General features: G+C 53.5%; 2 protein-coding genes across 2 annotated transcripts in view; both read right to left on the bottom strand.

Annotated features, from left to right (window-relative positions):
* Window positions 1-348, bottom strand: part of LOC118571872 — an 11045-nt gene extending 10697 nt beyond the window's left edge. Inside the window, exon 1 of the mRNA XM_036171201.1 lies at window positions 151-348. Within this exon, the coding sequence (XP_036027094.1) occupies window positions 151-348 (198 nt within the window). The remainder of the gene's footprint in view (window positions 1-150) is intronic.
* Window positions 349-6056: 5708 nt separating this feature from the next.
* LOC118571414 (mitotic spindle positioning) lies at window positions 6057-10847 on the bottom strand. Its single transcript, XM_036170410.1, has 4 exons — window positions 9182-10847; window positions 8373-8503; window positions 7013-7051; window positions 6057-6389 (listed from the first exon to the last, which is right to left on the bottom strand). The coding sequence occupies exons 1-4, from the start codon at window positions 10845-10847 to the stop codon at window positions 6300-6302; spliced, it is 1926 nt and encodes a 641-aa protein (XP_036026303.1). The 3' UTR covers window positions 6057-6299.
* Between the last annotated feature and the right edge of the window lie 3871 nt (window positions 10848-14718).

The raw sequence follows: 14718 nt of genomic DNA, 5'->3' as shown, positions 1-14718 counted from the left end.
CCAGGATCCTAGGGCCTCCTCTGGCCTCTGTGGAGCTTCGTACACATGCTGCACATTTATATGCAGGCAAACGCTGATACATATAAATAGAAATAAATAAGGCTTTAAAGAGGGAAATAATAAATGTTTGTTGATAGCTGATCTCCACACCCCGCGTTCGCCCTCTCTTCCCACCGTCTGCCGCCTGGCTCTTCTTCGCACGGGCCCCAGGTGGTGCCGTTTGCATCCTGTAGCACCAGTCCCTTCTGCCTGGACCTTCCCACGGACAGAAGGAGCTTTCTCATTTTCAGAGTGTTGCAGGTTTGGAATTGTCTTAGTTGGGTTTCTGTTGCCGTGAAGATACAGCATCGCCACAGCAGCTCTTGCAAAGGCAAACATTTAATTGAGATGGCTCACTTACAGTTGAGAGGTTCAGTCCATTATCGTCAGGCGGGAGCATGGCAGCGGTACACAGGCAGATATGGAGCCGGAGAAGCTGAGAGCTTTTTATCTTGACGTTCAGGCAACAGAAAGTGGTCTGAGACACTGGGCATGGCTTGAGCATATATGAGACCTCAAACCCACCACCACAGTGACACATTTCCTCCAACAAGGCCATAGCTCCTAATAGTGCCACTCCCTGTGAGCTTGTGGGGGCCAATTACACTCAGACCACCTCAGGGGTCACCACTGCTGAGGCCCAGGCTTTCTGTGGAGTGGTGGAAAATCCAAAACAAAAAGAAGCCATGGCTGCATCAGCCTGTGGACATTGGTGTGTGGGAGTGCCCTTTGCTCTGGGTCATCCACAGCTTTTATTTTGAGACAGAGTTTCACATTAATTTGAACAGGCTTTAAACTGACTCTGAAGCCCAGGATAGCTCCACACTCCCACCTGTTGCTCCTCAGCCTCCTGAGGCTGCTGAGTGACAGGCATGAGCTGCTGTCCCCTTGTCTCTGAGGACAGTCACACCACTGATCTCACACTGGTTTTTGTATATTCTGCACCTGAGTTTTGTTGATCATGCTCTGCCAAGAGCCTTCTGCCCGAGTGCCGTTTGCAACTTGTTTAAAATAAAATAGTAAATGTTTTAATTAGAAATAAATTGCATATGCAAAGACTGAGTGCCTGAGTCATCTGTGGGAACTGGCCACCAGCCACAGTATCAACTTCTCCACATGGATGACAAAGACAATTCTGGGGCATCCACCGAAGAAGAGGCAACCATTGCCAGATGCCCTCTGACACAGCAGCATCCGAGCCGAAATTAGACCCCTGCTTTCTGTGGACGATTGTTCTTGGCTTTAGTGACCACATGGTCAGGATGATTCTGGAAGGTTCAGCCTCTGGGCCATATTTGGACCTTTCTGAGGAAGTCTACTGATCTGGCATGAAACCCATAATTGCAAGTCCCCAAATCCCCTTTCCTGCCAGGAAGTTGCCATCTGTGCGCTGGTGGTCATTGGCGTTAGGTTTATACAGAGTGGTCAGTACCGACAGGGAAGAAGAAGAAGAAGAAGAAAGAAGAAGGAAAGAAGAAGAAGAAGGGGGTCAAGATCATGATGGGGAAACCCACAGAGACAGCTGACCAGTGTTAGTTGGAGCTCACTGACTCTGAACTGACAGCCCGGGAACCTGCATGCGACCGAACTAGACCCACTGAATGTGGGTGACAGTTGTGTGGCTTGATCTGTTTGTGGGGTCCCTGGCAGCAGGACCAGGACTTATCCCAGGTGCATAAACTGACTTTTTGGAGTCCATTCCCTGTGGTGGGGTACCTAGCTCAGCCTTTACAATGGGGAGGGGCTAGGCTCTCCTTCAACTTGGTATGCCAGACTTTGTTGACTACCATGGGAGGCCTTACCTACTCTGAGGAGTGGATGGGGACAGAGTGGGAGGTAGGTGAGGAGGCAGGAGAAGGGGAGGGAGGGGGAACTGGGGTTGGTATGTAAAATGGAAAAAATTTTAATAATAAAAAAAGGGGGGTTGGGGATTTAGCTCAGTGGTAGAGTGCTTGCCTAGCAAACGCAAGGTCCTGGGTTCGATCCTCAGTTCCACAAAAAGAAAAAAAAAAAAAAAGGATGTGTTATCGGCAAGGTTTTTGCTAACACCCCACTCTGTTCCAGTGAGTGGAGTTTGACAGTAACCTTTGCTACAAGTGTGAAGAAAAAAAAAAAGATGTGTTACATTTGTTTATGCTGGGAACATTTGTTTAATGATGCAAATATGTGTTACATTCTTTTTTGTTTTGTTTTGTTTCATTTTGTTTTTGTTTTTCGAGACAGGGTTTCTCTGTCACTTTGGAGGTTATCCTGGAACTCACTTTGTAGACCAGGCTGGCCTCAAACTCACAGAGATCCTTCTGCTTCTGCCTCCCGAGTGCTGGGATTACAGGCGTGTACCACCACCGTCCAGGGAGTGTTACATTCTTTTCTGTTGCATTTGATTAACTCTGAGAAGCTGTGTGACTGTGCCTGTCTAAACACCTGATGGTCTAAAGAGCTGAATGGCCAATAGCCAGGCAGAAGAAGGGATAGGCGGGGCTGGCAGGCAGAGAATAAATACGAGGAGAAATCTGGGTTCTGGAGAAGAAGAGGGAGGAGTGAGAAAAGGCAGAGAGGAGGACACCAGGGGCAAGCCACCCAGCCACCCAGCCACCCAGCTACCCAGCCACACAGCCACACAGCCACCCAGCCACCCGCCACACAACTGGTCATGGAGTAAGAAGGGAAGGAAAATATATAGAATAAAGAGAGGTAAAAAGCCCAGAGGCAAAACATAGAAGAAAAATGAGTTAATTTAATTTAAGTTAGAAAAGTTAGATAGAAACAAGCCAAGCTAAGGTTAGGCATTTTTTTTTTCCAAGACAGGGTTTCTCTGTGTAGCTTTGCACCTTTCCTGGATCTCGCTCTGTAGCCCAGGCTGGCCTCGAACTCACAGAGATCCGCCTGCCTCTGCCTCCCGAGTGCTGGGATTACAGGCGTGCGCCACCACCGCCCAGCTTGACTCTGTGTATTTATTTGGGAGCTGGGTAGCCGGCCCCCAAAGAGTAAAAATACCCAACTACAAAAGAGAGGACGTACAGAATGAATGGTAAAAAGCCCCAAGGCAAAGGAAGATGAAGATAAACAGGTTAATTTAAGTTATAAGAGCTAGCCAGATATGTGCCTAAGCTAGGCTGAGCATTCATAATTAATAATGAGTCTCCATTCATGATTCGTGACCTGGTTGGTGGCCCAAAAGAGAAAGCCTGGTACATAAGACAAACTATGTACTTGGGATGCTCATCAAGGTTGATGCTCATGGGCTGCAGTTTCCTTTGAGCATCGGTGGGTTGTTCCAGAATTAGTAGATATGACATGACGTCACACGGGCTTTGCTCATAATTGGAGGAGAGAAAACACTCCAGCCTCAGGGAGCCCCAAGACCTGAGTTTGCACCTGAAGAGACATGTTTGTGCTTGGCCTTCTCAGAGTGGCTGGTTGCAGTGGCCCTACGGGGAAAACCTGGGAAGAGGGCTTCAGTCAGGTGTGGGTGGCGGTGTGTGGGGACTGTGGGTCAGGCACATGCTGATGCTGACCCTGTCCCCAAAGGCCCTGGGCCACCCTAGATGGAGGCAGCTTCCAGGCCCCAGCCACAGGGGGCAGGAGGGGAGGGAGATAATGTTCCGGGGCTGGGGTGGAAACAGAGAGCACAAGATTGGGGGACAGAGACAGCGGTGAGAGACGGAGAGGCAGGGGGAGAGGGCACGGGCAGGGGACACGATCTCCCCTGGGCTGCAGGGTGGCGGGTGGCCCAGTCCTGTGTGCCCTGTGGTTGCCAAGGGGGATGAAGCTGTGGCTTGCGCCAGGCTTGAGACGTCTCCAGACAGGAAGTGGCACTCAGGAGCCTCTGTGCCTCTAAGGCTTCTAGGGCCTGCTGCCGAGTCCTGGAGAGCTGGACAGATCTTGCTGTGGCATGTGGAAGACTGTCTGATGCTTTTAAGGACACACCAGCCACACGTGGAGCCAACACCAGAGCCTTGGCCATGTGCCCTGTGTGGGGACAACATGTGCACTAGTCCCAGGTGGGGTTTTTCTCTTTTTATGTGTGCACCTGAGTGTATGCACATCTCTCATGTGTGTGGGTGTGCAGGTGCTTGTGTATGAGGAAGCCAGAGACGGAAGCCAGACTGTCCTCCTCGGTGGCTCTTCACCTTGTATACAGACACAAGGTCCCTCACTTGAACCCAAAGTTCACAGACCTGACTAGTCCAGCTGGCCCAGCTCCTTTGTGTTAGGATGACAGGTGAGCCGCCATGCGTGCCTGGCATTTGCACAGATCTGGGCATCCACACATGAGTCCCCACACGTGTGTGGTGAGACCTTTACCCACCTCCCTGCCCCTCTCACGGAGCCTAAGTGAAAGTGATTGCTGTTTGGTGAAAAAGAGGGGTTTGCAGACACCCTTCTGAGGGCCCCAGAAACTGCCGCCACGGAGGTCCCGGGTGCTGGGGTCCTGTCACCTTCTGTGGTAGAAGGGGGGCCCTACAGATGGGCTCAAACTGAAGACCCTGATGGTGCGATTGTCCTGCATCATTCTCAGTTCAGTGTCATCACAGGGTCCCCAGAGGGAGGGTGAGGGTCAGAGGCAAAGAGAGAGGGCGACACCATGCTGTGAAATCTGGGGCCACAAGCCAAGCGGCACAGGACCTTCCCACAGTGCTCCTGTGGGCAGAGGCTGACCTGCTCCCTCGGGTTACCTCTGCTCAGATGCTGTACCCTGTCACTCCTCCCCCAACCCCTGGGACACTCCAGTCTCAGCCCACATCTATTTCCAGCCCACATCTGCCATGCACCTCATGTGGGAACCTTAGAGATACAGATCTTCAAATATCTGCCATGGACAGCTACCAGCAGCAAGGCTCGGGGACCCAGAGGGACTGGCAGGGTTTAACTGTCTGCCGCTGCTCCCAGCAGGCCTTGGGGAGCACCCACCCTTAGTGTCCATCTGTGGTTTCTCTTAGGGCCACCTGGGACATTTGCACAGGTTGTCCACGGCAGAGGGTGTTTGGCCTAGGCACTTGTCATGGCTACTCTTGACTGTCTACTTGACAACATCTGAAATGAACTACAATCCAGAAATGGAGGGCACATCTGTGAGATTTTTTTCTTCTTGGTTTGACTTGGGTGAATCCACTTCTGGCGGACCTTTGCGGTAGGGCACATCTGTGAGATTTTTTTCTTCTTGGTTTGACTTGGGTGAATCCACTTCTGGCGGACCTTTGCGGTAGGCACACCTTTCCTCTGAGCCACACCTCCTCTGGAAGCCTTTATAAGGACATGGCAGAAGGGCGCTCTCGCCCTCAGCCTGCTTGCCCTGTCTTGCTGACACATCTATCCCTTCACTAGAGTCTACGTGGGGATTCTAGTGTATGCTGAAGAGCAGCTGAGACACCCAGCCTCGTGGACTGAGCGACTGCTGCATTCCTGGGCCTTCTGTTCACAGCCATTGTTGGATTAGCTGGACCACAGCCTGTAAGTTGTTCTAATAAATCCCATGTATGCATGCATATATCTGTTCATTCTGTGAGGTCTGTTACTCTAGAGAACCCTGACTGGTGCCGCACCCCACGTTCTCGATGTTCACCCCATCATCTTATCTGAGCCCTTCCTTCTCTGTTCAAGAACATGTCCTGTCACCTTCATGACAGGAGCCTCCCAGCCCTAGGCCCAGCTTTCTACAAATGAACTCCCAGGACCTCAACCCAAGTGAAATTCATGTCTAGGGGGACAGGGCTGATGTCACCAGGATGGAGGACAGGGGCTGCTAATGGTGCATTCTCTACTCCAGGCAGGCAGCTCATGAGAAGTTTATTTCATAGTAACATGGACACGTCTGGGGTTGGCAAGATGGGAGTGGCAGGTCCCTAAATGAGCTCTCTTTCTGTTGGGTGACAGATCTGGGCTCTGCACCCATTGGTGCCCCCTGAAGAGGGGCTGAGAGGTATAAGGGGGATCCCTGGCCCCACAGCTCCCAGGACATTACATCCTGCGGTGGGCGGCCTAATTCCCTCCTTGATCCCAGAGCATTTGGCAAAGTCTTAGGTACACAGAGACCCGGCAGAATTATCATTTCAGCCCCAGCTGAGAACCACCCCTAAGCAGAAAATACTCCCCACCCCAGGAAAACAGAACCAATTTCCAGGCCACAAACATCAGCCTGGGCCAGGTGTGAAGCGAGGCTCTCCACCCGTGTTTAGAGAGGGACTTGTCTGGGGCAGGCCCGGCAGCTTCCACAGGGCTGGGGTGGGATGGAGGGATGGATGTCCTCATTTCCAGCGTCAGTCTTCTCCCTCGCTGGCATAGATGCGTGCCTCCCAGCGTTCTGCCAGGACATTCTTGTGTCTCGTTACCCGCGTGGCTTCCAGGACCTGCACATGAAGAGGCGTGGAGTCTCCATGGAGAGGGCCCACCCCCGACTGCCTCCCCACTGCCGATGTGCAGGAGGGTCTGGCACAGAGCTGAGGTGAGAACCCCCTCCCGTTTCACAATCTCTCCTTCGGACAACACAACCGAGGAACCTGCTGACTTCTGTTGAGCTCCACGGCAAGGAGACCAGGCCCCGCCTCAGCCCAGAAAGGGTCACATCTCTAGTCTCAGCACTCAAGAGGCTGAGGCAGGAAGATTGTGAGTTTTAGGCCAGCTTAATTTACATAGCAAGTTCTAGGCCAGCCAGGGCTACACAGTGAGAATAATAATAATAATAATAATAATAATAATAATAATAATAATGTTATTATTTATGGCTCTACCTGTTGAAATCACCGTCTTTTGGGGAAAAAAAGCCTCACACAGACCTTTTTGCCATAATCTGTGCCCATAGCAGGCATCACAAGCAGATGACAACACAATCTACCCCAGGAAGACTCTACCAACAGAGCAGATTGCCAATGCAGTCCCACATCCAGAAGAAAGACTCTCAGTGACTAGTGCTGTGGTCGAGGTATTGACAGGAAGGGACAGATGGAGTCCTTTCCCTCTGGAGCTCACTCACCTCTGAGTTGACACCGTCTGAAGGGTTGATACCTGCATACTGCATGGAAAGAACAAGAATCAGTGTTCAACCTTTCTGTCCAGCCCCTGTGCCCACCTGAAAGTCCTCACATGGCCGAATCACCCCCTAAAGGCCGGATGGGAAGAGATGCCCAGCGATGGTGCTCTCCCAGAGTCTCAGGGTCATCAAATTCAAGGCGGTCCGCCATGCCGTCCTGACACACTGTTCCACTCATTGTGGCCACTGGCCAACAGTGTCCACGGGTAGTCTCAGTGTATCACAGTGAGGACCGCAGGCCCGTGCCAAGCCCCGCCTGTGATAGGCCCTAGCCCCTGCACACAGACAGCATTCCATCCGCAGGGCAACACACTCAAGGTTGTCATCATGCTGATTGTCTGGAGGAGACTGAGGGTAAAGAGTAGGGTCCTACTTGTCTGTACTTGAATCTGGGTCACTGGGCCGTCTGTGTCCACTTGCCATGGGGGTCAGGCTATGAGACCAGGCAGGTAGGCTGGGATGTGTGCCAGTCTCCTCTGTGATATCCCTCCCGGCATGGCCTGGGCAACTACACTTGAAATTGGGCTGGCTTTGTGAGCTTGGTGGCTGCAGATGTATGTGATGCCAAAGATCCTGAAGGTGTGACTTCTGTACATCCCGCCGGCAGGGTGTGGCACATCCTATGATTGTGGGGGCCGGGAGATGGCTTAGTGGGTGAGATGCCTGCCTTGAAAGTCTGAGGACCTGAGTTTGAACCCTCACAATCCACGTGAAGTTGAAAGGGATAGTGTGTATTTACGATTCCATTGTTCTGTGGGGTGGGAGGCAGAGACAGGAGAGTCTCCAAAAGTGGTGGGCCAATGAGTCTGGGCCAATGAGCAGCAAAGAGACTCCGTCTCAAAGAAGGAAGGTGAGAAACCAAACCGGAGGCTGCCGTATGATCTTCACACATGCACAGCAGCACTCGGGTTCAACACACACACACACACACTCACACAGGATTTATGAAAATAATGGTGCCGGGCAGTGGTGGCACATGCCTCCCACATGATCCCAGCACTGGGGGGGGGGGGGCAGGCGGATCTCTGTGAGTTCGAGGACAGCCTGGTCTACAGAGCGAGATTCTGTCTCAAAAATAAAAACAATCGAACAAACAAAAAGTGGTGATAATGACCAGTCAGTATCTGTTTTCTTCCTCAGCAACCTTTGGCCTTTGACCCTGAGGGTGACCCCACAATGAGCACAATGTCCGTTTGTGTGTCCTCTCAGACTAGGGACTCAGGGACTAGAAGAAACACCCAGTCCCTCTGCTGTGCTTGCCCGACCCCATGGGGAGTAAGCAGTTACAGCCGCCTCTACTCACCCATGCCTCCTTTTTGGTCTCCTGTCCCGGAGCACCATCCTCAGGCGCCTGCACCTTCCACACCAGGCCAGAATGCAGCTGGATGGGGGTGAACAGTGGTGACTCCGACACAGAGTAGCTGCCGGTGATGCCTGTGGGGGAGCAGAGCAGGCGGCATCAGGGAGGGTGGTCTGGTTGTCAGTACTCAGGCCAAGAGACTTGGGGTCTCCGGGCAAGAGTCTGGAATGCTCACAGGGATAGGCAGACAGACAGGCGGACAGACAGGCAGACAGGCAACTTTTTGTGACAGACTGGCTGAAATAATCAGAAGAGATTCTAGATAGACAGTGGACCAGAAATACCATGTGGTGAGCTGGAGAACATATCATTAACACAGGAACAAGCAATCAAGGCGAATAGTTGCAAATGTATATGGGCCCAATAACAGCACTCAAAACCATAAGTAAAATCCTATGCACCCAGGAGCATCATCCAAAAACTCTAAAGCAAAGTTGGCATTTTCTCTCCAAAATCTGGTTTTTTTTTTTTTTTTTTTTTTTTTTTTTTCTTTTTTTGGTTTTTTGAGACAGGGTTTCTCCGTGTAGTTTTGGAGCCTGTCCTGAAACTCCCTCTGTAGACCAGGCTGGCCTCGAACTCACAGAGATCCGCCTGGCTCTGCCTCCTGAGTGCTGGGACTAAAGGCTGGGATTAAAGGCGTGCGCCACCACCGCCCGGCGAGAAATGGGTATGTTTTAAACTTCGCCTCTGCCTCTCCTCCTCCAACCCTGAGACCTCAGGACAGAATAGCCATGCCCCGAATCCCTGCTCACCAGATGCCCGGGAGGAGCTCCGGGAGTCTTGCTCATCCTGGTCCTGCACTGGGGAGAACACCTCTGGGAAGAAGGCGCTCCTCCGCTCTTCAGCCACCTCTCGCTCCCTCCGCAGGACGCTCTCCACCTCCCTTTCCAGCAGGTCAGAAGACTGTGACTTTTGTAGCCTCAGCACTGGGCCTCCGGCCACCTCCCAGCCCCAGGTATGGGACGTCTCAGCCTTCTGGGGGACATCTGGGACTCTGAACCGCAGTGGGCGCAGGTGGAAATTCTCTAATTGCACGATACCCACGTTGGCACGCAGGGGCTTCTCAGGGGACTTTGAGCGCTCTTGTTTTGAGCTCGGAGACCTTTTAGAGCATTCTGAGACATGCTTCGTTGACTCTGTGGCCTTCTGGAAGGCCACGGCTTTGGCGTCCTCTGTGGAGACACCATTTAGCTTGCTGTATACTCCAAAGGCTGAGAATTCTAGTTTGGGGGTCCCGGGGCCCAGATACGGCTGATAGGCATCCAGTGGGATTCGGTTGACCTTTCTTGCCTCTGGAGCCGGGTCTGTGGCTCGGGCGTCTGGGCTGAGGAGGCAGTTGGAGCTCAGGCTTCTCTGGAGACCAGGCTGAGGGTCCTGGGAGAGCCAGTCGGGTGTGGACGCCCTGCCCACCTGAAGACCCTCCCTACGATGGTCTTCTTCACGCTGTGTCTCCTGCACCATGTCCCTTTGCACGTAGAGGGATGGGCGGCCCCTGTCTCTGCGTGCTGGGGTCTCCATTAGGCTCACCTTGCTGAGCAGTGGCCTGCTGGGAATTTGAACCAGGTCTTGATGCCCGGCAGCTCGCCCAAGCCCTCTCTGCTCCCGCAGCTCGGCCTCACGTTCCTGGGCCAGTCTGATCTCTCTCTCGATGGGTGTCTCTTTGGGGGTCTCAGGGGACTCTGCTGGGGTCCAGTGGCCAGGGTCATTGGCTGCACAGATGGACCCAGCTGGGGAAGTATGGACAGTCTTCTCAAAAGTCACCTCCTTCACCGGTGATGTGACAGGAATGGAGTAGCCATTGGCTAAGTGAGGCCTGGGGGAGGCTTTGGGGACCTGGCTGACCCCTGGTAGGGTACCCACAAAGGTCTCCCTGACTGTGGGACTACAAGTTACTGGGTTTGTGTTCGCCTTCTCCAAACTCAGGAATTGCTGTCGAGCAGCCAGGAAATCAATTTGCTCTGTGTCCACCAAGATCTCCTCAGTGGACGTGGGCCGAGGCTGGCCAGCCGGCCTGGGCTCTCCCTGGAGTGTAGCCACTGTGTTGCCCTTCCTGATTGCCTGGCTGTGGGCGACCACCGAGTGCTCGGCCCTCAGGTCCCTCGGTTGCCTGCAGAGGGCAGCGCTGGTTTCGTCCAGGTGGCATGCCTTCATCTCTTCATCCTCATCCTCCAGGTACAGTGACCTCTGGGGCGGCTGGCTGAGGAGGATTTGTCTGGTGGAGGACACGCTTGTTCTCTTTACATCTGGCCTGGTCTGGTACTCAGTGGACCAGGCCTGTAGGTTATCCTGGCTCCAACTGGCCTCGGGCCCAACGCCCACCAGCTCTACGGTGTAGCTGGTGTTTTCATCCAGCACCAAGCTGGTGGTACGTGCTGAGTGGGGGTTGCTGAAGAGGGGGTATCTGGTCACGCGATCCATCTCAAGGGGTGTGGGCGTGACCTTCCTTCTGCGGGTTGGAGATCTCCAGACTCGCTTAGGGAGGAGAGGGACACCAGGTCAGACCACCTAGGAGGAGGAGGAGGAGGAGGAGGAGGAGGAGGAGGAGGAGGAGGAGGAAGAGAAGGAGGAGGAGCAGGAGGAGCAGGAGGAGCAGGAGAAGAAGAAGAAGGAGAAGGAGGAGGAGGAGGAGGAGGAGGAGGAGGAGAAGAAGAAGAGGAAGAAGAAGAGGAAGAAGAAGAAGAAGAAGAAGAGGAAGAGGAAGAAGAAGAGGAAGAAGAGGAAGAAGAAGAGGAAGAGGAAGAAGAAGAGGAAGAAGAAGAAGAAGAAGAGGAAGAGGAAGAGGAAGAAGAAGAGGAAGAAGAGGAAGAAGAAGAGGAAGAAGAAGAGGAAAAGGAAGAGCTTCGGGGGCTGCAGGAGACCCCCGACAGGCAACAAGTCTTGAAAGCAGTCCCAACCCCAGCATCGCCCCAAAACATCTGAGCTCCTAGACCAAACAGGACCCGGATTCCTAAGTAATTGTGCGTCACACAACAAATTTCTATTTCCCTGCCTAACGTCTTTATTCTCTCTCTTTCTTCCTGAGATATGCCCTCACTCTGTAGCCCAGGCTGTGTCAGAACTCTTAACAATCCTCCTGCCTCAGCTACCCGACTGCAGGGGTAACCAGCATCACACCCAGCTACCTGCCGACTCTTGTGGGCACAGTCACAAATGTCCTGCAGGCTGAGTGGCTGCTCCACCCTGCCTGACCTAACCCTGTCTTCAGCAACGAGAATCAAGGTCAGCCTCACATCTGACTCGGCAGGTTTCCCACCATGGCTGCCTTCTCCCTCTCTAGGGCACATCCCTCATCCCTCACACTAATTCCCAGATGGAAACTTATTGGGCTCTGGTTCTTGGAGATTGATGATGACATATGGGGAAACTGAGGCACGGGGAATGTGGCAAAGTCCATTTCCCAGCTTACACACCTGGGATCTCTGCCCCAAAGAGCACCTGGTACCATCTCCACAGCACCTGCCTCAGCACCACAAAACCAAGAACTGGGAATGCCGGGCAGTGGTGGCGCACGCCTTTAATCCCAGCACTCGGGAGGCAGAGGCAGGTGGATCTCTGTGAGTTTGAGGTCAGCCTGGTCTACAGAGTGAGACCCAGGACAGGCACCAAAACTACACAGAGAAATCCTGTCTCAAAAAACCAAAAGAAGGAGGAGGAGGAGGAGGAGGAGGAGGAGGAGGAGGAGGAGGAGGAGGAGAATTGGGAATACTTTGGACCTTGTCCCTGGACCTGGGCTTGGCTCAGGGCCGTAGACCACCCTGACCTGGTATCTGAGGTTCAGCCTTTCCCCCAGATCCTTCCCTGGCACTCACCCCTGCTTTCACTTTGGTTTCTTCAGCTTCCTGGAGTCTGCAGCTGCACTCAGTGCTGAAGGCCACAACCTGACTGCACAATCCAGAGGGTCACCAAGCTTAGTAGTTAGTGTGCACAGGTGAACTGGAACTGGGGATTCCAGGCGGGGCTCCCTGACCACACCCCCAGCCCTCACTGGGGATTCTAGGCGGGGCTCCGCCCTGATCACGCCCCCAGCCCTCACTGGGGATTCCAGGCGGGGCTCCACCCTGAACCCTGTCCTTAGCCAGGCTTTTCTAGCACACCTAGCAACCCTCCTGTGGAGGGCAATCCCTGTGCTGCTGTCCTTCACAGTGCCTCAGAGAATGGGGTGATTCCATTTTGTGTGGGTGGATATTTCTAATTCATACAGCAAGCACTTACTAAAGACTGGCTTGCCGGAGGTGGTGGCGCATGCCTTTAATCCCAGCACTCGGGAGGCAGAGATGGGAGGATCTCTGTGAGTTTGAGGCCAGCCTGGGCTACAGAGCGAGATCCAGGAAAGGTACCAAAACTACACAGAGAAACCCTGTCTCAGAAACCAAAAATAAATAAGTAAATAAATAAATAAATAAATACATAAGATAAAAATAAAATAAAGACTGCCGATGAACTTGGCTGTCCCCTCCTCTAGCCCAGAGCTGTTGTGCACCCACCTTTGTGCGCTGGCCGATGTGTACACAGTATTTTATGGCCCTCGTCATGGACAGACAGACATGACCTCTAGAGAAAGGATGTCATCCCTCCCTAGGGTGGGGGCCTCATTCTTTCCCAGTGATTCAGGTCAGAGGGTGAGCTCAGGGTCAGGATTCCACTCTTTTTGTTATGGGCTGGGCCGGTAGGACAGCCTTGCCAAGGGGCTATAAATCTGAGTTCTGCTGGGGGTGCTGGTACACTCCTTTAACCCCAGCACTTGGGATCCAGAGGCTGGAGGATCTCTGTGAGTTCTAGGCCAGCCAGGGCTACATGGAGAGACCCTGTCTCAAAAAAACAAAAACGATATCAGCATCAACATCAAAACCTAATTTAGCTCTCGGTGCTGGGTATTCAGTAAGCACTCAATAGCTGATTCTTAGTGGCTGTAGACCTGATCAACAAAATCCCAAATCCAGCAGGGGTCTTAGGGTCTCCTAAGGGGCCAGTGTGTAGAGCTGGGGAGAGGGGCATTGGCGGCCAGTCTGCAGAAGCCCTGGTGGGGACAAAGGGCCCCTTGAAGACCCTCAGCTCCCCACAGGGGTCCATTGTTAGTCCTTGTCCATCAATTACCTCACACATCAATGTTCTATTCAGGGCCCAGAGGATGAGGACAAGGAGGTCAGTTTTGTCTCTGCCCTGGAGGGAACAGAGAGGTGAAGCTGAAGGTTCACACAGAGATGATGGAGTGCTTTCCAAAGCCGTTCTTTCCCAACTATGACCTCCTCTTCCAGGAAGCCTGCTCCACCCGGCCGCACCCTGGAATGGTGACTCCCTATAGAAACTGGCTTTATGGCCCCTGCAGGCACACCTGCTGGCCCTGGCCTCCTACTCACAGGGCAAAGGCTGTGTGCGGGGCCAGTGGGTCACCTAGTAGGATGGTGACCTTAGGAGCCCTCTGTCCTGTTCCTCAGGGCCAGCTACGGCCTTCTTGTTGTCTGGATAAGCTGACTCTGGGGAAGCCAGTCCAAGGCTGACCTCTGATCCTATATCCTAGAGCAGCCTGAGCCTGAACCAGAGACAGACCATGGCTCCTGTATTTCCTTCACATCATGGGGTCTCACAGACTCTGGCTATGAGGGTGTCTGTGGTTCCAGTCTCTTTCTCAGAGATCTGGGGTTTAGGGTTCTGGCGTTTGGGGTGCAGATGAAAGTCCTATCCACATAGGCCCGGGAGTTATTTTGGGTTAGCAGGAGACAGCATGTTCTCAGATCCAGGAGGACAACATGGGCCCCAGCCAGGGCCAAGGGTGGTGGAGGTATAGACTGAGGGGGTGGGGGGGCTCCCTACAGATGAGCCAACTCTGTGAGTAGGCACACGGTAAACAGTTCCTCACCTCTCCCCACTCTGGCCTCTCTGCTTCCCCAGCCTCACCTGCCAGCTCTAGGTGCCCAGGCTGCCTCCCAGCCTCAGGCTCTGTCCTCTGCAGGGAGGCCCCCTGGGCTCCGCCCCGGCCACATGTTGCCAAGGGGACAGAAGCCTCACCCAGGAGCAGGTGTGCCCCTCCTCCCCGTCCCCACCCAGACACGGGAAACAAAGTCCAGAGAAGACAGAAAAGCGATACTCAGGCCGACAAGGGCGGGCACCGTGCCCGCCGCGGGCCTTGGCCCCACAGCCGGAACTGAGCCTCTGCCTGGCTTCCCACCTTTCTCAGTCCAGCTGATGGAGGACTACCCCTGCCCAGGGTCACACAAAAGCCTGTTGCTCTCGTGGAATGAGGAGACTGAATCCCAAGCCTGGGCTGGCTTGTGGGACCCCTTTGAATGTC

The sequence above is a fragment of the Onychomys torridus genome, chromosome 21 (assembly GCF_903995425.1).
Source record: "Onychomys torridus chromosome 21, mOncTor1.1, whole genome shotgun sequence".
In the NCBI taxonomy this organism is placed as follows: domain Eukaryota; kingdom Metazoa; phylum Chordata; class Mammalia; order Rodentia; family Cricetidae; genus Onychomys; species Onychomys torridus.
The sequence above is the reverse complement of the archived record's forward strand: the minus strand, read 5'-3'. Positions and strand labels throughout refer to the sequence as shown.